The sequence below is a fragment of the Manduca sexta genome, chromosome 23 (genome assembly GCF_014839805.1).
Source record: "Manduca sexta isolate Smith_Timp_Sample1 chromosome 23, JHU_Msex_v1.0, whole genome shotgun sequence".
NCBI lineage: Eukaryota > Metazoa > Arthropoda > Insecta > Lepidoptera > Sphingidae > Manduca > Manduca sexta.
The window spans coordinates 11,755,076-11,779,087 of NC_051137.1; the positions used below are offsets into that span (position 1 = coordinate 11,755,076).

The 24,012-nt window shown below is 33.7% G+C and overlaps 2 protein-coding genes across 3 annotated transcripts; one reads left to right on the forward strand and one right to left on the reverse strand.

The window, feature by feature from the left end:
- The first annotated feature begins 591 nt into the window (after window positions 1–591).
- Window positions 592–14,056, forward strand: LOC115456293 (transmembrane protein 18). Its single transcript, XM_030185305.2, has 4 exons — window positions 592–771; window positions 2,804–2,921; window positions 3,037–3,185; window positions 7,342–14,056. Exons 1-4 carry the CDS (start codon window positions 715–717, stop codon window positions 7,459–7,461), a joined length of 444 nt encoding a protein of 147 aa, XP_030041165.1. The 5' UTR covers window positions 592–714; the 3' UTR covers window positions 7,462–14,056.
- Window positions 14,057–15,361: 1,305 nt separating this feature from the next.
- LOC115456291 (L-threonine 3-dehydrogenase, mitochondrial) lies at window positions 15,362–21,525 on the reverse strand. 2 transcript variants are annotated; one of them, XM_030185303.2, is made up of 5 exons: window positions 21,327–21,502; window positions 18,447–18,492; window positions 16,784–17,308; window positions 15,995–16,261; window positions 15,455–15,601 (listed from the first exon to the last, which is right to left on the reverse strand). In XM_030185303.2, exons 2-5 carry the CDS (start codon window positions 18,454–18,456, stop codon window positions 15,468–15,470), a joined length of 936 nt encoding a protein of 311 aa, XP_030041163.2. In that variant the 5' UTR covers window positions 18,457–18,492; window positions 21,327–21,502; the 3' UTR covers window positions 15,455–15,467. The 2 variants fall into 2 exon arrangements, with proteins under 2 accessions (XP_030041162.2, XP_030041163.2); XM_030185302.2 differs by lacking the exon at window positions 18,447–18,492 and having other exon boundaries at window positions 15,362–15,601; window positions 21,327–21,525.
- Between the last annotated feature and the right edge of the window lie 2,487 nt (window positions 21,526–24,012).

Sequence of the window (24,012 nt, forward strand, 5' to 3'; positions counted from 1 at the left end):
AAATACGAAATTAAGGAATATCGATAACATCGACTTATCGGTTTATAAGAATTATAACAAAATTTAGCCAATAGTAAATTATTTCCCTTGTCAGTTGCACAGCCCTAGTCATACGTGATGGCTGATGCGACCAGTGTTGCCAGAAGGTTACATTTCTTACATTTTTCGTTACTTTTGACCCCCTCGCGTAACATGTAATTTTTATATTTAAGGCAATTTTCGTAACTTTTGAGAACAACAAGATTTGTAATACAAAATTTTTATTGTAAACAGTTTACCAACGCATTTCAATTCAAGGCATCCAATTTGAACGCATCTAAAACTGGCGGGTCTAAAAGTAATTCACTCCATATCACACTCAGAGATTGCTCACCACGCCAAATGAAACGTATCTTGGATATATTAAAACTTGATTTTGCTTGAGTATGCGCGCGCACGTTTTCTACTTCGCAGGTTCCCGCGGTTCGCGGTTTCGTATCTACAGAAATGCTTGCCCAAAAACACGTAAATTAAAAAAAAACAATAATGTAACTTTTGCAGCAAAAATGTAACATTTCAGGAAACAAAACGTAATTTACGACTCAAGGGCCCTGGCAACACTGGATGCGACAGTTGTCTGCAAATTGGAATCGGCATTTCGGTGTTTTTGATTTGTTTGTCATTAGTTCACAGTTCTTATAAATACCCAGAAAATATATTGAGTGTTAAGATATTATGGAAGAATTTGTGGAAGTCAACCAAATATCGGATTTCATTTCGTATTTACGTAGCGTAAGTACACCTGAACTAAATATAGTCCTAAAGATTAAAAGATTCATTAGTACAGGTATTCAAAACATTATTATGTGTTCTAATCAATAAATTATATTTTATGTAATACGATCTAAAAAATCATGAACATTTAAGAGTTTTAAAATCTAAAATTTTATTTTTCACATTACTGTGCGGGCCGGCATATAGGCACATCGTAGCTAGATAATAAAATGTATTTTGGATTGATTTTTAGTCCTAAGAATGGTTTTCCTTCTATCAAAAATGTATTTACTTATAATTTCTCATCAATATGGCCACTTATTTGTTAACTCTACATAATGCAATGTCACAGTACAGCTAAAAAATTGTTATTACTTATATTATTTATTAAAAAGTTTTCGTTTTGGTCAAACCATAAAAATAAAGTATAAACATGGTTTAGCAAAGCGAATTACGTCAGATTTACATCAGTGCCTTAATATGTATTAATTTACAGCATGAGGAGATACTTGAACTGGTCTAATTGATTCCCTCTTTATGGTCATACATTTCTTGACTGTCTTTGATGACTACCCTGTATCTGGTGTCTAGTAAAGTGAAGCTCAAATGACAACCAGCAAGAAAGAATATACCCTTTGGTAGTCAGCACAATTATGCCACTAACCTAATATAAATGTATTCTGTACTTATGATGTAAAACCACAATTTACAACCTACATTTAATAGTTATAAAGCAAGGAGAGGTCAGGTTTTGTTTTTGAAACCAGATGGATGGATAATTTTAATTATACATAGCAATGCATATACCTACACAAAAAGTCAATTAAAATGTCTGCAAAAATCTTAAGCATATGAAATTGACCTTTAAACTATCAACAACAAAATATACTATCTCATTCCCAAAATGACATGTAATTTGATTAATTTATTATGATGTTTTTAAAGATCACTTATTAGTGATGATAATGTGTTTTTTGAGGTGTAGTATGTCAGGAAATATTAGCTGTTAGATTCAAAATCTGAAGAAAATGGATAGCAATTTATAGTTATAACCCAATTTGTATTTTCTATACAGTTGATTGCCCATAGACAGGCTGTACAAAGTCAATAATAATCTCATTAAAAATCATATTTTTCAATTGTTAAAACATCCTTGATGTTGCTAGTAACATTAAATTTTAGTTTGATTTGAAATTATAATTAACACTAAGTAGAAAAAATTACTCTGCAAATCATTTTCAGTAATATATTTTACTACTAATAGAATATTTTACAAATTCTTTTTAAGTTCAATAAAAAAAAACATAATTTAAAATATACTGTAGCATTATTATAATCTAAGTAGAAAGCAGCAAGCCTTTGAAAGCCAATGGAAGGGCTAGAAGTACTAGTAGTATTTGCAACTCATTGTGGATAGTCCTTCAGTTTTTGATGAGATCTTTAAACGATTATGTCTCCATATTTAAAAGATAGCACCCATGCATAGACTGTTAGTTGTCACCCAATCTAAGAGAACCAAAAGAGGAAATTTGCTGTTTATATAAGCTTGTGCGATGAATGTGCCTGTTTGGTTTAAAAGGCAACTCATATATTGCTGGAGAAAAAAAAAATATTGCAGTAAGTCGGGATAACGGGGCCATGTACAAGGCTATTTTACTATCCTATGAAGCGGGAGTGTGAGAAATCTGGCGCGTTTTCAATTAAATTTTTTGACAATTTAATGCAAAGTTCTACGAACGAACTCGTATTGTCCGCCAGACGCGTGGAGGTCAGCCAACTACGACGTTCTAGGTGGGAAACAGATAACACCAACGTCAAAACGGGTTCACTTTCCATTAGGAGTCTTACATTAAAAACGTAAAATGTAGCCGCGGTTATTAAAGCGAGCGAAATACTTTTCTCAGTCATACAATGTTCTCTTATTGAAATAACAAATTTACTGTCCCAATAGGTGTGAAGCAAGGCAGTAAGGTCATCCGTCTTAATTATATCTGTCATAATAAGCTTGATAACAATGGATAAATTACATATTTTTATATTATCATTACAGATTGAATGGCGTGACCCGTGGCTCATTGCATTGTTATCGTTTCATATCATAGTAACATTCACATGTTTCTCGACTAGAAACTACGGAAACTTTCAAGTTATACTATTTATGATATTGTGTAAGTATTTGCTTAATTTCTGTCTAAAAGTATAACTTTCTTAAATAATAAATTTGCGATGTTTGTTTATAAACATTAATAGAAAAATGTTATAATTTATTTTTTTTTGTTTTAGTGCTGTTGGTATATTTTTCGGAGAGCATAAACGAAGTTGCGGCCAGAAATTGGGCATTATTTTCAAGACAACAGTATTTCGACAGTAAAGGATTGTTCATTTCAGTGGTGTTTTCGATTCCAATCCTATTGAACTGTATGATAATGGTGGTAAGTGGATTTTTAATTTGAATTTAATTATGTCTCAATGAGCAATCACAATATGAGTGTTCCTGTCAGTTCTTCATACATGGATGCTTTACCTGTTATTAAGCTAGCTTGTGTAATACGGCAATGGTTCTTAAAGTTATAAGGGCCGTTGCACACCTAACAAAAACCTTCGAAGTCTGGACACACCTATTGGCCATTATGAAGTCATTTTTAATACATACTTAATTGCATATAAGGAGTGTTGTTTCAATAATTATTTTAGTTACTTTTTTCATCCATCAGCGGCCGTCTGGCTTTTGGGCCGGTCAGTCGATGTATTTATCTATTTTTTGCGGCTCATACAATATGCCCTCGCGACCCATAGTTTGCAAAGCGCCTAAATACGGTATTCAAGTACATCTTGTGTAGATTACGACAAGTACCTACGTTCGGAAATTGTATATCATTGGAACGACTGGCATTATCCAAGGTGATGTCAGAAGACATCTTACTGCGCAATGTCTTTCACTTCACATTATTATTTGTATTGCAATCAATATCATAAATTTATTGCACAAAATACTTGCAATATGACTATTTTTATAATAAGTTTTAATCAGGTACATATTAAATATCCACTTGTTGGAATCTTATCGCGTTAGGTACGAGGAGAATGTACTAAAGATAATGTACCAAACTGACATAAAAATATAAATCATTTAATTTCAGTACACACGGCGGTGCGTAGTATCAAAACAGTAAAGCCGGTCGCATTTTATACGAAATGAACGCGCGCACTGGATTTAATACCGAAATGCTCTTACCGTACGAATAATTCAAATTACAACTATTATTCAAACTGAATCTATATCAGACGACGCTACCATACGCGCGTAAACACATGACATATCTATTATAGTCTATTTCCAATATCGGAAAAAGTCGTGAGTCCAAACATAATTTCCGATGAATGACATTCGTACTAAAATACATCTTAATTGCGATGGAATTATTCGTATACATGACGCTGATCATTGTCCGTTCTAGTATTAATTACAAATTTAAGAGTATGTAGGAATGCGCACGCCCACACAAGTGCAGGAATCCCGACGTTTATATATTGATCTTGTTCTACGTCCTTGAATGTATCTTGATAAACAGGATCGTTTCGTTGCTCTGGACTGCATTTTTTCTAATTTGGTATAACCATTTATCCGTATTTAATATTATAAAACCCAAAGCGAGTGCCTGCTACCATAGTCAAATTTCCCTGGGGACGCACATGAAACATGTATCTACTTTTTTTTTTAATTACTTAAAGGAATTAAATAATTATTCATCGAATATGCTAGAAGCTTTCACTTCATACCGACGGGACTTGAAATTGAAACGTGTAGATTTTGTAAACTTACCCCCTAGTTCATAGACGTTATGTATTTAAGGACGGAGCATTGCTGTTATAACAAGATTGTTTCTCAGCTTTGTTTATCTGACAGCTTGCTGTTTGTTCAGCTTTGTTTATCTGGCAGCCAACTAGTTCAAGTTGTATCTCAATATTAGCCAATCATAATGGCCCTATGTCTACGCACTGCGAAGGCTGCCATGTCCTCAGCACTGAGAAACAGACTTGTTATCACAGCAATGCTCCGTCCTTAGATAAAAAACGTCTATGAATAAGGGGGATACTCGTTACGACTCTACGCCTACGGTCGCGAGAAACACGTATCGTCATCGGAATAATCTTCTAATAATATCAGCCCTGTATTATATACTTGCCCACTGCTGAGCACGGACCTCCTCTACTACTTAGAGGGATTAGGCCTTAGTCCACCACGCTGGCCTAGTTCGGGTTGGTAGACTTCACACACCTTCGAAATTCCTATAGAGAACTTCTCAGATGTGCAGGTTTCCTCACGATGTTTTCCTTCACCGTTAAAGCGAACGATAAATTCACAAAAAATACACACATTATTTTTTAGAAAAGTCAGAAGTGTGTGCCCTTGGGATTTGAACCTGCGGACATTCGTCTCGGCAGTCCGTTCCACACCCAACTAGGCTATCGCCGCTTGATAATAATCTTCTACCTGAAAATAAATGGATTTACAACCTACCTCAGTTTTGACCTTTGCATTATAGTCATAGATAACTTTAGAATTAAAATATCCAATTAGTGCAATATTACGCAAACCGATTAGAATCTTTGAATTGAACGAATAGTTTCCATTAGGTATAAGTGATAAATAATAAAGTTTTACAATTATGGTCGTGTTTGTAAATTTTAAGTACAAATAATATTATCTACTTATAGGTTTATCTATAAGTACCTATATTTTAGTTTCCATGACATAATATCACGTTTAGCCGTAAGCGCATAATCCATTATTCTTTCATAACCGACTTTTCTTATTAAGTAAAATAGTTTGTGATGGATTTATCTGTAAGTATATTTTTATATCATAATACTATTTTTGTTCAAGATGACTAAGTTCGATATTTGCGATTTCTTCATTACGTTTTCTTGAGAATGTTAAATTTTATATTTATTTCGTAAAGTGTTGCGTCTATCGGTAAGGGGAAAAGCCAATCAGATGGTGATTACTCCTAATGGAGAAGACATTGAGTATTTCCCAAAATATTTATATACGTAACGAAATAGTTTTTACTAAATATTGTTCCGACTTTTTGTCTCATTAGTCTTTGTTTTTGTTTGTCTTAGTACATTCGTTCTATCAAAATATATAGAATTGCTGTATTAAGGCAAACTTAAACAAGGGGAGACAGAAAAAATCGTATTTATATTTCGTAAAAACTATTTCGTTGCGTACATTTATTTTGAGTGATACGCAATGCCTTTTGCTTTATTTATACAAAATTACCTTCTGCAAGTTAAATAAATCATAAATGATGTCTTGTAAGTACAATTATACAAAGTTATAGACTCTTGTATCATGCGACCGGTTGGCCTTGCGAAGCGATCATGGTCGACGGTCTAAAATATTAAAATTAGTTAGATTCACAAATTTACTGTGGAGTTTAAACGGTTACATTACATTATAATTTGCTTGGAATATTTGAATACGTACATATATCATACATTTTTTGTGTATGTAGTCGTTCAAGCGTCAAGTCAAGGTTGAATACCGTTATATAAGGACAAACTTGCATGTTCATTAGTTGAATTTTAATTGATTTGTCATCAGTATATATAGTAAATTATATGATTTTTACTCTTTGTTTTGTTTATTAAGTATTCATAGTTTATATGCCAAACGCACGTTGACTATTTTCCAATTTCGATGAAAGTTGTTATGGTAGAAAAAAATCTAAAATGTTAATCACCATAGTAACACTGCCATTTTGCAATTTATTTTTATTCTTTCTAAGTTTTATTAATTGATTTGCAGTCTCCCACACGTTTTTGTGTAAATTAGAAGTTAGGTTTGACTACTTGACCTGTCGAATCTAATTATATTAACAAAACACGTCGTCGGTTCAAAATAGTCAATGTATAACATCTTATTAATGTTATTCCACTGCAAAGTATCATAATAAAAGTAGCATTTGTCGTAGGAAGGAAAACAAATATAAATAGGTACCTACCTAGTAAACTATTATGATTCATTTTTGTTTTTATTGTTTGCATTTCAACTGCATAATGCCGTGGAGATTAATTTGCATAAGTAACAGTCGCTTCAACGCAGTATGCTCGAAAGAGTTGACAGAGACGCAACCATCTGTAGTTAGCACAGCGTATTTACATCCATTGTCTAAGAGTAGCGAGCCTTATCGAGAAGAAATATCAATCCTGAACTTAAAATGTGTTTTAGTTATACTGTCTGTCCTCCGAGAGTCCGGTCTAGGGTTCCGAGCCAGGCTTAGAGTAGAACGTGATAAACAACGGTTTAAATTCCATTGAAATACAAACATAAATAACTTTCAATTTTCAAAAACATCTTTAAATAACTGATCATCGTCATAGTATTGCAATGTGCAGTTTATGCAAGATTTTATCAAACATGTAGACATGATTTGACTTTCTTTTCACTCGGCCGCCCGCCCAATGACTCCTCAGCGATATCGAGTCGATCCCCAAATAGTATATTAAAAATGTATTTTTAATATGCAAAACAAAGTATAAAAGCGTACATAACGTAATGAAAATTATCGTTGTTTCCAGGGATCATGGCTGTACCAATCGACTCAAATAATGACAAACCTGAAGAAGGCACAGCTGCGACAACGTTTGAAAGAGTTGAACATGAGCAAAGAGCTGCAACAGCACGCGAAGTCGGAGTAAGCGTAACGTATAAAACTCGATTTGTATATGTGACAGAGGTATAAATATTTTTGCTAAAATTGTGACGGAAACTGTTGAAGCTATTTCGGTGGTTGACGCGCCTGTGTCATGAATGTGAAAAATATTATGATGTGTAAAAAGGCGTCCGCTGAATAAACATAGTTGATAGTGATAGCAGATAGGCGTTCTGGCACCAAAGTGGTGGCGTTCACGTTGTACGATGCGGCGATATTGTTGATTTGACATTTGACGCAACATCGATTTATTGTAAGGTCGTGGTCAGGTGTGCGCTATGGAAACTAGTTTAGCACCGTAGATATGTAGTTTCACAATACGCGAGATACCGTTTCGGGACATGGTTGATAAGCCATTGTTAGTATAACGCCTGTGCAATGAGCGTCGACAGGCTGTTACACATTCTCGTTGTGGTTTTAATAAACGACCTGAATTTATGACATTTGAAAATTATAATCCCCGTAGTGTTTTGATTTAGTAAATGATGAGTACTTAATAGGAAACATTTGGGAACCGAGTTAAATATCTTATTCTTAGCTATTTTTAAAAAAAGTATCCGACCGTCTGTTTATTTTTTGCATTAGTAACAAAGTCATAAAGTGAGTAAAATTACGTCATTGAGCAATTAACTCATATAACGCATTTTGTTTTTTCTGATGCAAAAAATATATTTACATTTTGGCCATTGTTATCGATGTATCCGCTCTCCCACACTAATTAGGCGGAATCTCTAACTTGTAAATAACTTTAGACATAAAATATATATTTAATTTATGTAAAGTGTATGTCCCAAAATTAAAGAAATCATAATAATTTAATTATATTTTTGTTCCATTATCAAAACGTTAAAATATTATCGTCTATAAAACCAAATCAAATAACGGCTCAAGTGACGTTTTGGTATATTTAAAACGTTTTTTTTTTTAAATAGCAATGTTACATAAAAGAGTTATTTTATTCAGTCCATTAATCGCCCACTTAAGGATAATTATCCATAATCGTATTGTATTCTTGCCATCACACAAAATCACATATTCTACAGAATGACTTGCGTAATAGTGATTACATGCTGTAAAACTGTTGAGTAATGGAGTCTATTAATAATGCATGCACGCAATCACTTATCGTAGACCTGATCGCTTTGAACTGATTGATGGCCGATATTTAACATATTAGGAATTTAAATGATAATGAAATTAATCAAATAAAAATTATTCCATTCGAAACGAAATATTCCAAATTTGTATTAGAGAATTGTTGCGTACAAACGCTATTGGGGCTTAAAGTCCAAACTCCGATTACGTTGTAGTAATTTTTAATATGTTGAATTCCGATTTTCGACCACCTGTTTTTTTTTTTTTTTCATTTTAAAATATGTGGTACACGTACGGAAGCATATTGTTTTATTCTAAATCATTTTGAAGTTATATATACAAAAATTAGAAGTTTCGAGAATGCTTTAGACGGCATTACATGATTAATTATTAATAAGTTTAAATGAAGCATTGCGTAGTCAGGTTTGCGCCATTTTTAAATTAACCATGCAAATCAAAATCTATTTATATGTTGTGCATTATATATTAGCTGTCTATCAAATTAGTGTAGTTCGTTTTTAAATTATTTCAATAAGAATACGATGGCCGGTACTTATTCATATTCCCTGCTATTATAATAGATATGGGCTTTCACTGTTTTAATGACAATAGAGTGTACAATCGGCCTAACTATGAATTATCACTTCATTTTATTATTTCGCTTTATATGTTTAAAATTCGATGTATTGGTGTTATATTGAAAAATATGTAAAAGTATATTCCAATGGGAAATATAGTGCATTTTATATTTGTGTACTTAAGTTTTAACTTACAATAGTATATTACGAATTCAATGTTTTATAAATGTGCTAATTATCTAAAGTTTAAACCTGTCTTGATTGTAAACTTTATGTCTGAGATTTCTATGCGCAGTTAACGGTAATTTTTTCAGGTTATAACTAAATGCAAAAATGTATTTCGCGTGAGATTTGACTAACGTATCGAATGCACGCGATCTCAATTTTTATTTCTAGAATAGTGTCGGTTTGATGGTTATTTCTCAGATCATTGACCCGCATGTACATATAGTTATTGTTGTATCTCACTTAAAGCCGGTTTCAATAAACGATGCTAATCTCAATCTTCAATCCGATTTTGATAATTAACCAATCAAAATAAGACATTCGTAAGCATGTCAAAAATACTTTGTTCTGATTGGTCCATTTTTACGATATATTGAAAAAATCAATTGAGATCATTTTTTGAAAATGGCCCTTACACGATTTTAATTCACAACACTTACCATATGTATATTTATGTATAAATGGATCTTTATCAAATATTATTTACATTATGCTATTTTAATATGTTCATTTATTGGAGTATTTCAATTTTCGTTACGGCAAAAGACCGTTATGCCGATTTAACTGCGTTTGCGTTTTTAATACTCTGTGTAACTATTATTTTATTCAACGTGAAACATTTTTGTTCTATAAGTCCTTTTAACAGTGCACTTATTCGTATTGTTATTGCATTTCCCGTTTGTAACCTATGTGATATTTATGTTAATTGTTGCCATTTTATGTAAGTGTGATATGAGAAAATATATATTCGGGATGTGTGATATGGATTGTTTTTCATTGGCGTAGTTCAAACTCTGTTCGTATTTATTTGGTCATAACATGTTATTAACAGAAGAGGTGAAATTATATTCATATTTATAACTAGCAGTGGCGAAAGGTCTATATAATCCGATTCTTGGGGCCTTATTCTCTAACACAATGTAAACTCGTAACACGGCCGTGTTGCAGTATCTTCGAAGAATAAGCATAGAAGGGTATTCTATATTTCAATTTCTATTGTCATAAACGCGACGCGGTGCGTTACGTGTTTGTTACGCATGGTCAAAGTATCGTGCGGAATAGAGAATAAGGACCCTGATGGCTTCCCTTTCATAATTTTTGTAAATATAATTATCATTAGAACGCTATGCAGCATGCATTTATGCCTATTATTGGTATCTATATGTTGTGTAGGGCTCCATGTCAGAAAATGTCACCCTTCGCCACTGATAACAAGATAAGCTAATCAGCGCCGGCCCCTAGCCCTTTATCAGGGTAGAGCGGGATTGTTTTGTCGCTTTGGTTTTCATTTTCTCATCAAATAAATAGTATTTCAGTAAATGTGAAATAGATAATATAAAGTATATTTTTTAGTAATTTTTCGTATTTAGTATTTTGGCGCCCGTTGACACTCTAGCGCCTAAAGCGAAAGTTCATCTCGCTCTACCCCAGGGACAGCGTTGTTTTACTGTCAATGTCGTGGATTCACTCTTATTGTTTGTACGAATACTGTTAGGGCGACTCCAAATTAACCGCGCGGCTGCAGCGCGGCGGTCACACGTTATAGTAAATCCATATAAACAAAAACGCGCAATTGCCGCATTGACGTGGCGCTGCTAGCCCGCGACACTTGACGGCAAATTAAAGTCGCTCTTAGTTCTTTTATTTAAGCATGGTTTATATTGTGACAATTCTTATGGACAATTAATTTGAAGACGCCCTAAGATAGGCTTCCTGGATACTCCTTATATCGTATTGCTCAGCTGCGAAATATCTGCAGGGTAGATGGAACGCAGAAAGATGGCGTCGAACATTAGCACTACAGTGCCAAGTCACTGTGTAGTACTACTGCAATCGATTTAATCTTAATGGGACTTGTTCGCAGTTCTTATTTACAAGAGACGTGCAGGTCGTTTGAACATATAGTAACGGCCGTATACAATAAAATATCTCAATCTTAATCTTCGGTCAAAGCCAATCAAAATTTTTCAGCTAATACTTTGCTGTGATTGGTCCGATCTTACGATGGTTTGAAAAGAGTTTGGGATCGTTTATTGAGTACGGCTGGAAATCTAGTAAACCGGCGATAATAAGAACAGAGTGTAGATCAAAATAAATCTTCGCTTTGATAGAGCAGTGCTTCATCGGAGTTTACAATTCTGCACGTATTAAATTTTGTGTGAATTTAGTTACCGCCTCTGCGCCCTTATTCTGTATGATAGTGTAAACGCGTAACGCGGCCGTGTCATGTTATCTTCGAGAAATGTACGTGGAATGGTACTCTGTAAGCCAAATTTCTATAGTCCTAAACATGACGCGTTGTGTTACGTGCTTGTTACGCACTGTTTAAATAACGTGCGGGATTGGGAATAAGGCCCCTGATCGCATAGTTGGGTACAGAGTTATTTCTGATTAAAGTAAATGTACATTTATTAACGTGTAGTAGTAATAAATGGTATTTATGTTATGCACATTAATTTGGATAATTTGTGTATTATGTGTCTATATTATAACCAATTATAAAATACACGGAAATCTATGTTGATTCCAAACTAAAACATGAAACGTTGTGTTTTAGGTTATAGATTCTTAAACGTTAGTTTTCTGATACCAAGAGTGCCATTAAGGAGTTATTGGTTTAATTAGTTTACATAATATGCAATAGGTACGTGAACGTTTGTGATATAGTGAATTTAGACCGTAGCTAGAATAATAAAACGGGAATACGATTAGTAAGGACGCCTTAATAAATATAAATAAATATGTTCAGAGTCGCTAGCATAAGTAAGCCTCGGGACACATTATAATAATTGGACCGAAAAATCGGGATCCTTACTTTGCTAGCTTTTGCTCGTGACTCCATCTACGTGAAATAGTTTTCCGGGATAAAAGTCCCGCATTATATTTGGCCGGAATAAAATGAAGCCTATTTTAAGTTAGAGCTCCAGCAAAACATCGGTGAAAACTGCATACAATTTCATGCTGTAGTTTTTGCGTGATGCGTGTACATAGTACAAGCATACAGCCAAACAAAAAATCTGTACTGTTTTGGCTCCTGTTGCTCTAATTAAGACCCTCTCTATTAGTTTTTCTTCAGTATCTTTAATGGATAGACGGTCAGCCTGCTACAATTTTATTATATGTAGTGATGAAGATGCCCAACATGGAGTGCTGTCACCAGGAACGCACTGCCTCCATCCCTGTAACTATGGCACTGGTTTTTATAATTACTTCTATTCTAGCTACGGTCATGTGAATGGTGCAATATTTAATTTTCCTAGAAATTGGCTGGGTTTTCAGTTAATATGTGAAAATGATGAAGTTTGTGCAATATAGTGGTTGTTATCGGTTACTTGCCGATTAAACAAAAAATTCGAATGCTTAGATATAACAGCGGCAAACTATCGGGCGATGTGTGGCACATACTCTGGAGTTGCAAATATTGATAGTAGATTTTGTTGCCCCCTGGCACCAATACTATAGATTAGGATTCTCCATCTTAATTCACACTTGTCACACATAGAGCAGACGCGCTTTCAATGCAATCAATTACGGATTTTAAATCATTCGTATATAGATTCCAATTTCATTACACTTACAAAAACATATTTTTAGTTATAATTTGAGAGCTAAAAAGCATAGTAAGACTAGTTTTGGAAATAAGTAAAATTGTGAACATGTTGGACACGGTGTTTGTGGATATAGCGCCAGTTTAAAAACAAACGTTTCAAATATAAGTTGTAATCATGCCCGTCGCGCTGCTATTGCGTCCATATCTTATTGATGTGCAACCTGTGCTTTAACCATAGATACGGAGAATAGACTGAGCGTTAATATTCACCCGCCAGCAGTCAGTGGATACGAGTCAGTGTGAGAGAGACGAAGCAATAATACGGGCCGTGGCATAGACAATATTTAAAGACCTGAACAAAAGTGTTATTGGCCGCATAATAACTTTTTCTCTTTCTACAGAATGGTTACTTTTTCATTGCTCAGTCTATTATTTATGTCTATGTGAACGTGAATATAAATTATGACGCATCGCTTTAATATGACGTTCTTGACAGTAATCCTGCCAATATGCATGTTTCTTGGATTGGAACATTTAACTATAAACATGAATCTATTAATAAAATAATAAGGTCAAACTATCGCGTCTCTTTGTATAACTTACTTATAACTTGGAAGTGTCCCTTTGCCATTTATCTAAGGATTGTTAAAAACTAATGACGATAATAATAGAGTTCGTTTATTTTTACAATAAACCCATTGTACATATTCCCTTAGTCTAAAGGCTTTTAACATAATTTGTTTTATAAATAGCTTCCAAGCGGTACCAAAGAGGCCACATATAAAATTGTCTATGGTATGATCTGTCGAAATGTCGTATTACTCCGAGGCAAGTGTAGCATCTAAGACCGTGTTGCCGTTGCGTAACATATCGAAGACTGAGTTGAGTATAGCGTGAAATGAGTCATAATATTAAGTTTCAATAACTTATAGTTCTACCACGCATATTAGTTTCTATATAATTGTAACGTTAGAAAGTAATTGTACGATTGTTCGTGGTAGGGTTATATTGATTTTAATTTACCATTAGGCAGTCAATAATGCTTACAGCCTCTTACTAACACTTAATAGAACGGTATGATATACATTTTATTTTGTTTTATAAATGCTTAAATAAAAGGAATTGATTCATAATTGCGTTTCATTTTTTATTAATAGTTTGGTAGGTAAGTAAAGTAAGCTACAAAAGTAACGGAACAAATTCAAAACTTTAAAACGGTTATACACCCTAACTTCAATCGGAATATTATATGTAGAGATATGTTGAACGATAATTTTCCACTTACAAAAATGTTTGGAATGATCGAATACACAATCTTACTATTGAACATTTGGAACCATACTTGATTGTTTACGTTTATAAAACTATCAAATAATGTTACCGTACTTATTTTCATGTATCAATGGATACTTTACTAATTAATTATAGTTTGCTAATCTAGAAATAAAAAATTAAAACTTAGTTTTCTTTTTTTGTTCTTAAAACTTGTCATTTCATGTTGCATATTCTGCCAGTTGTCGTGCATATCTTATGCATCATGCATATACCTATATTTGCATGTATGTATATCAAGCTTTTTATGTTGCCTATAATCCGGTCCCTAATTGTAAGTATATAATATTTCAGTGAAAAACAAATAATTGTTGATAAGAACACAAAAGCCTCAAAGTGATTGAAATTTAGAATTTGTTTAGCTATTTTCATGGCTGTACATTATTGAAACTCTAATATGAGAATTCCGAAAACAGAACAACTATGGTACATAATCAATGCACTATTAATTCTTGATAAATGCAGTACCTGTTATGAATGTCACTGTTTTAAGTGTTTGCTATAGTTCAAAGTTGCTATTTTTGGCATTTACATCATTGTTATAGAGGTGTGACATATACAATATGTAATCTATTTTTTTTTATAAATTCAAGTTTTTAGTTTTACTAAGAACTTTCAAATTTGTAATTATTCCTATTCAAGGTTTTTCTTTTGCTTTTTTATTTCATTCGTATATGTTATCTTTGTTTTCATATTCACCCGGCCTAAGACCTTTTTTGACATATAGCACGTGTGTCTTACTCTTCTGCCAATGACTACTTTACTACTTTTATCATTGGTCTTCTGCCCATATATATTATAATTCTCTTTGCTTCTGCTTTTCAAACTTGACATTGGCATAATTATCGTATAAACGATACAGCCAAACAAAATAAATTGGAATTGGAATAAATTCAAGTGCTATTTTCACACTGCTAAGGAAAATGGGTTAAGTGCTTGATGTCTATACCGCGGTCACAGTAATTTACTCTAAACTTTAAAAAACTACCCTAAATTGTCTTACTTCTGTTCGCATAAAATTTGTGTCCATTTTGATACTTTTATTTATTTTATTACAAGCTTTCGTCTTAATTTGTTTATTTATACTGTCAAATGATAAGCTTTCCTATGTTCAAATTAAAGTTTTCTAAAGACCATTTATTATATATATAAGTAATATTCATTTTATTTAAAACATAATATTTATGTATACATTGTAATTTGCTTGTATGCTTAACAACCATCAGCAATTTTTTCTTTAACCTCTTTCACCATGATCTTGACGAGGTTGTCTAAATCGACCTCAGGCTTCCAATCCCAGTCGCGGCGAGCTTCACTGTCGTCGAACACTTGCGGCCAAGAATCCGCTGAAATTGTATTGTATTATGTGTTCAAAATGTATTGTTTACATAAATATATTTATAATTTTATTATTTTGTATACAAGTATAAACTGCACAAGTCATAACCATAGAGGATCAGCGGTGGGAACGAGCTCGAGTATTTACAAATTGGAAGTCAGTGTATTAATAGACGCAAGGCACGTGTACGCCAATAAACAACGAGCATTCACCAAGGAACCAATCACACGAAACATTGCCACGTTGGACATCAAACCGACCAATCACGAGTGTGCTCATGACTCGTGCCTCTATCTAATGAGCTTTATTTTCATAATAATATTTATGAAATCTGTAAATATTAAGTATTTTTTACGAAGAAACCCAAGTTTTAATATAGCTATAGTTAAGATTATCTCACCTATCTCTTGTCTGCTATCAGGCTTATATGTGATGTTGAACTCGGGAACATACTTGAACATCTTCTCAGTCAATTCTTCAGGAGTGAAACTCATGGACGTCACATTATAGACTCTCCTGTTAAGTCTTTCATTAGGAACTTCGAGATACTCGGAGAGGGCTCGGAGGGCATCCCTCACGTGCATCATTGGCAGTCGGGTGTCTGGTCTCAGGTAACATTGGTAACTTCCTTTACGAAGTACGTCGTGGAAGACTGCGATCGCGTAATCTGGAATATTAGATAATTATATTATATAGACTGCTTGTGGTGAATGCGAGCGTCAATGAGTTGCAGATGATTTTTTGGGTGTAAATTCTAGATTTTAATTGGTAAGGTTTTCTATTTAAACCAGGTAGATGCCTCATATAAATATAAAAAAGCCAATACCTAGCCGTTATTAAAACCAACTTCCAGGCCATGCCATTCAGTGACAAGACACAAGAATTAAGTAGTTGAATAATATTAGCATTAGGTATATTAATGTGGGTGTGTATATTATATAATAAAGTAATCTACATATTATATGATATGAGGTGTGTCTGCTAATATTATGTATTATTTATTTTTTTGACGTCGACATAGTCTATTAATGGTTTACCCAATGTTAATTTGCATTTAAAATCAAGAATTGTTCAGAACAGTGACTTATAAGATTTTGAGAATTTAAATCGTGGAATATCTGACAACGGTGGTCGGTACGGTGTTTCTGGTAAAAAAAATGTGAGATTTGAACCTATTTAAAATACATACCGGTTGTGCCTCCACCTGGTGGGTCGCTGGAAATTACTCCGGGGAATCTTAGACAACGGAAATCTAAGCCAAACTTATAAAAGTAGTATTCGCCCAATAATTCGGCGTGGACCTTCGAAACTCCGTATATTGTTCTTGGTCTTTGCACAGTAATATTTGGTGTGGGGTTTCTCGGCGAATCTGGTCCAAAAGCGCCAATAGTACTCGGTACAAAAATTCTTAATTTATATTGCTTTGCGAGCTCTATAACGTTATGCATTCCTTCTATATTAACTCTTACAGCTAAAGGAACATTTTGCTCTCCGATCGCACTCAGCAAAGCAGAAAAATGGATCAACCAATCGACCCTATGGTCGACTACAATCTTCTGCAGTCCTTTAAAATCTAAAATGTCCACAATAATGTATGGTCCATCCTTTATTATCTCTTCCGTCGGCTTGATAATGTCGGATAGTATAACATTTTCCCTTCCATATTTGTTTCTCAAGTACTTGGCGCACTCCACTCCTAGTTGACCTAGACCACCTGTCAAGAAAACATACGGTGTCCTAGATAACTGTTATCTAGTTAATGTATGTAAGATACCTATCATACTAGCGAGCGATTTCATCGTCTAGCGAAGGCCCAGCGAACACGCTGCGGGCTTGCAATGCGTTTTGGACAGTCAGTAACATAATGTATATCTACGAGGAAACATTGCTGTTAGCTTTTTTTATTGGAAAGGCGCAGGAAACGAACTTGAGAAGGTACAGCGATGAATTTGGGAAAATTATTTTTAACGAATCGACTGAAAGAGGGCGATTATTCTATAGGTAATCAAATTCAATTGAAAAAGAGATTATTATACGAGAGTGTATATAATGACGTCGGTGCAGCGAAGATGTTACGCACCCGCAGTGGGCTTGCTGGGCGTTCGTTGCGAATTCGCGGCGGTTACAAGACTGCGAATTCGCTCATAATTCGCCAGAGTGATAAGAGCCTTAAGGTTACTTGTATAATATAATAGTATACACTAGCTTTAATTGCATAGCGATCATGCAGACATTGTTAACTATAAATTAACTCTCAGCTGGTTACGCTGCCTATGTAATATAGATATTACCTATAACAACTCATGAAAAATCAGCCTTTTAGGAAAAAAAACTGCGGCGATAGCTTAGTTGGGTGTGGAACGGACTGCCGAGAAGAATGTCCGCAGGTTCAAATCCCAATGGTACACACCTCTGACTTTTCTAAAAAAATATGTGTGTATTCTTTGTGAATTATCGCTTGGTCTAACGGTAAAGGAAAATATGGTGAGGAAACCTGTATACCTGAGAAGTTATCTATAGGATTTTTTTGTGTGTACGAAGTCTACCAATCAACACTAGGCCAGCGTGGTGGGGAGCAAGGCCTAATCCCTCTCAGTAGTAGAGGAGGCCCATGCCCAGCAACGGGACTGTATATAATACAGGGCTGATATTATGGTGATATACATATATCGTCATATGTACCATCAGGTCACTTCGCCGTGCAAGTGTACAAAAAATCTAAATCCGTTATTAGTTTGTAATACCAAAATCAAATCGGATTATATATATCCGATTTAAAATTATTATAGAGTATTCTAATTGGGCTTTGGGTTTTATAAGTACTTAGATGTGTATTTTTACTAATTACTTACTTGATATCATTTCCTATTTCAAGTTGTAGCAGCCATTATTCTAAATCTATGAACAGAACGTTAAATCCGGTTGAAAGATCTTCAAAATTTTTATATGTTAATAGAGAATTCATTATACCTACTGAATTATAATATGCTATTTTCTTAAGTTATGCATGTTTTTTTACATATTGTAATACTTTGTGTTTATTTAAAAGTGTATAATACAATTCCGGGGATAAAAGGTGTGAGTGTTTACATAACAATATTAAAGTAAAGTCAAGGACACGTCTCGCGCTTAGAATGGTAATACCAAAATGTATGCATCTACATATTTCTACATGAATAATATGTTCTTGGCACGGCTAGGAAACGCAGCAAGTTTTTATCAACTAACACAAGCTAGTGCAGAAACACGTTTTGATTAGCTTTTTTGTACTATGAATAAACGTTATTATGCATGTTGTTTGATTTGAGTAAGGCTACCATTTATAAATGGAGGGATGCTTGTCTTAGGTGCCTAAAATTTCCGAAATTCCTTGATTACCTGATAAAAATTTAACTACTAATGCTGGCCGTACGTTAATCTTAAAATGGGTCAAACGCTTGTCATAGGGAAACTCTTCTTGTTAGTCATCACCATCATCATCATTTCAGCCGGGAATCGTCCACTGCTGGACATAGGCCTCCCCCATTAAGCGCCACAGGGACCGGTTCTGGGCCGCCCTTATCCACCGGACTCCGGCGACCCTCACCAGATCGTCGGTCCTTACTACTTACTTGTACTTAATGTATTGTACTTGTTAGTAAATAAAAAAAAAAATATAGACATCCATGAAGGCCAGACGATAATGATAAATCACTTTCTCCGCGACACTAAAATCCGCTTTGCTTAGTTAACATGGTGGTGACCTAAAAAATGTCCCCGGCTAAAGTACTGCACGAGGACTCCCGTGTAAGCGTGAGGCCTCCTGTATAGCGCGAGGCCGAGAGAGATGTTGCCCGGTTTGTCCCCGTAATGGTGCCACTGGTTATACCCTACAATTTTCCCCAAATTTTTTAGGTTTATGAATCATTATTGAATATTTTCAAAAATATTTGATTTGTATACCTGGTTAACGGTTAATTACAAACTATTTATTACCCGCCCGCGTTGTTTTCCCGGGATAAATATTTTCCCGGGATCTAAAGTGGCCAATAGCGCTCAAGAGTAATGTAGCTTCTTACTAGTAAAAGAATTTTCAAAATCTCTTCAATAGTTCCAAAGATTAGCCCCTACAGACATACAAACTTTACCTCTTTATAATATTAGAAGGTAAAGATGTCAATCATAGGACGAGATTCTAAATAAGTATAGAATTAATTTGCATGAGATTAAGTGTTATGCTGTAGGTACAATTGTAACGATAAACAAAATAACATTATCATGCAGCGTAATTTACCGCACAGGTAACGTAAACATGTTTGTGAAATTGCAGTATCTACTAATCATTTCTATCCGCGCGTGTAACACAAAAATGTTTGCTACTTCAGATTTGCCTCAGGCTCTATAAGAAAAATGGGTAAACAAGGATATCATAGTTGAATGTTTTTGTATTATTGTTAAGTAACATTATTGTTATATACTTATTGCGATTAATAGTAATTCTAAAATATATTTTTAAATAGTTTATAATAATAATATCAGGCCTGTATTATATACTGTTCCACTTCTGGGCACGGGCCTCCTCTACTACTGAGAGGGATTAGATCTTAGTCCACCAAGCTGGCCTAGTGCAGGTTGGTTGACTTCACATACCCTCAAAATTCCTATGGAAAACTTCTTAGGTAAACAGGTTTCCTCACGACCTTTTCCTTCACCGTTAAAGCAACCGATAATTCCCAGAGAATACATATATCATTTTAGAAAAGTCAGAGGTGTGTGTCCTTGTGATTTGAACCTGCGGGCATTTTATAGCTAGGACACTAGGTAGGTACATTATATAGCTCTATATTATACTTAAATTGGATAAGTACTTAATGAAAATGAGCAGTGAACACTAAGTAAGATTTTTGAACGTGTTTAGAATATAGGTATTCAGTTGGGCACATCGCTGATTGTTTTGAAAATTCTAAAATATTATTATAGATGAGTTGTAAAATATTACATACACGCATTCTCACACTTTCTATCCCCGAAGGTGTAGGCAGAGGTGCAACTAATATACATATTTTTCACATTTTTTCGTAAATTCCGTCTCAGGATGCGTTAGGGGGCGAGCCTATCGCCAAGTTGGGAACAAATATCAGACCCGCGCTAATATTGAGTCGAAAAACCTACTATTTTAAGTTTTGGATTTATATTTCGCTTTTCTTTCAGGCGTCTTACTACCATCTTTTACAAATTATCTTACCACATTTTTGGTTTCTGCAAACCTTATTTTATTATTTTTGTCTAATATAGATAGTTTAGGGCAGTACTTAACTATAGTTTGTTAAAGTTAAGTAAGTGTTTAAATTAAGTATAATTTTTATTAATACCTAAGTTTACTTGATGATCTCTATTATTGTAACTATGTGTGTATTCTATATTGAACACGTTTTTTTTAATTACAGTTATATACACATTACTTAACCATAAATAAAGAGTGCAATTATGTAGGTATTACATACGCTGGAAGTAATTTTAAAATAATGACCGCATGCGTCTACGCTAGTATGCCATTCACTTTCACTAAGAATTATTATTAATACATCTACATGTTGCTCGATATATTTAAAGTACTAACTTAAACTAAAATAAGTTTTTCGTCCTTTCCAAAACGTAATTTATTTAACGCGTTAAAATATCAAAAAGTAATATTATTCGGAAATCAATCATAAATAAACACCTCAGACTTTTTGCGTAAAAAAAAAACTTACCGGTAATTAAAATTTTTGGCGGTTTTTTCTGGAATGCATTAACAGAATAAAATCTAACATTTAATTTTACAGTAGTCCTGCATAAATTACGCAAGAACATCGTTTCACGATGAGAGTAATACAACACGATAAATCACTGTGTAAGTCGAACTGTTACTGGTTTCAACGTATAGCTCTGTGGGAATAGTGTAAGAAACTGGTTATAAGCCTAGAATTTAAGATGTTTATTATTCAAAACGTGTAAGTAGGTGTGTGGCGTCTTTTTTTCGGGTCTTGACATTGAAAATTTTTAGATCTTAGTTTCTGATTGATTTTACATTTTTAGATACGCTTGTGTAAATAAATATAATGAAATAATAATAAAGATACTAGCAAATGTTATATTCGTTTATTGACGCGCAAAGTGGGTGTGTCCATAATACGTAGAGCTTATGATTGCCGGTGGACGACTAGTAAATTTGCATATTTATTTTAATTTTACCTTTTATCTAGTGGCAGAAACCTATCTATAGTACCGAGGACTTTGATATAAAATCTTATGTGGTACTGACCTTTTTAAAATTAAATAGCATTTAATATTTTTCTAAAAACCAACAAATTGGCTACTGAAAAATTTTATGTAGATACCTACATCTGAATGGCAAATAATTTGCACTTATAACTGACTTATCAGTCGATAATCGTTATTAACATTTAGGTTTGGAGTCTGGTTCACCGGGATCTTAGATCTACTAAATACATAAATATATAAATAGGTCCTTACGTACCACTTCGCGGTATAGTCGCGTGATATAAAATAAAAAAGACTTACGTCTTATTGATATTAATAATGCGAATGTTTGTGAACATGTTTTGCTGTTTATTATATCTAAATGCGAAAACAGCTAAATTGAATTCGAATGAAATTTGCCCAACACTAAGACCTTGTCCTAGATAACAATTTGGCGCTAGTGTGCCGACCTAAACATCACTCTGTGCATTTTTAAATTCGTAAAATGAAGTTCTTAAAAGCTCACAAAACTTTACCAATAGTCAGTTACAACCGCAAGGTACCTCATCAAGTGTTATCTAAGCATGAAGTGAACAATTTCTCAAGATTTTGGCAAAACAAGTGCGAACAATTTCAAATCGATGATTCCCGCTCCAACGGTTATATGAAACGCATAGTTCAAAAATAGTGCATGTAAACTATATACAGTGAGACGAATTACAGTGTCCAGGTGAAATACGTACGATCGTGATGGTGTATAGTGATTAAATAACCATAATAATATTAAAAAGAAAAAATATTCAAATAAAAAGGGTAACCGTCATAAATCTAAACCTGTTAAGCGCCATCTATTATTCAATAGCTTAATTCAAATAAAGTGTTCTGAATTAAAACTGAGTTTAATCCCATCTGCTTCTCAATCATAGAGATAGAATAGTATATAGAGTTGACATGCGAATAATAGTAATAATGAGAAAAGGATAGATTTATAACGAAAATCCCAAGAGCGAGAGAGATACATATGGTATTTTTTGTCGCTCTCAGAGTTCGGTTTTTATTGTATGGCCTATCTTCAGTTCAGGCCAAACAGTCTAAACGTCAACAAGTTGTGCATCAGTGATTGTGGAAATAGATCATTACAAGCTCTGTTTTAATAGTTCTTGTAACATATTTAAGTATTTTAACCTGTTAAATATGGTTCACTGCAGTGTTATCGGCTGTAAAAGCAGAAGTGAGCGAAAAATTGAAAATATAACCTTTCATTCGTAAGTGCTACTTTTATGGTTTTATATAGCAAAATTCGTCAAGATAATTAAAATAACATTAATAATTTACCAATATCAATGTGTATTTTGGTTTAAAAAGTAACAGATATCTATGTAAAACTTAATATAATTATTATAAATTTAACATATTACGAAGTCGAATTCGAAAGTTATGTCACTGGGATTAAGTGGCCATTTTGAAGTAAACTTTCAATTTGTCCGGTTAATACGCCCTGTTGAGTTACCAACATTCACGACTTAAAATTACCCCGCTGTTGAGGAAAATATAATCTTAACGTATTCGTATTGTGTACTTTAATAATGATGATGTCTTTATTATTCCAGTAGTTACAAGTACTCTTTATTGTAACCATTGTTCATAAATATTCAGTGTAGAGTAGAGATGTGTGGATACAGTGTACAGTAATCACGAAAGAACTAGTTCGTTCTGCAGTAGCAACGTGAGAATTTGTGTAGGTACAGACAAGGACACAATTATTAAGCAAGCCATAATAAATGTATCGCTAGTTGACTATATTATGTATTAATTATCCATACTAGCATAATCTATGTTGAGATTAAACCACTGTATATATTAAATAATATTATAGGATAGTTGTGCTAATTTTTTTCTGTTACAGTGAATATTTTTCATTGTAGGTTTCCAAGAGATCCGGGAGACACGTCATACTTGGATACAGGCAACTGGGCGATCAAATTGGGAACCAAAAAAATATGACAGCATATGTTCTAGACATTTTTTAGGAACATGTTTTCGGAAGACTAAATGTAAGGTCTATCTTAATACATTCTCCGTACCAACAATCAATATACACGTGAGTTTAAAGATTAATAAAATAATGATCGTATAGTATGAAAAAATAACGTAAAGCGTATAATAAATCATTCTTTTTCCAGATTCCTAAAATTT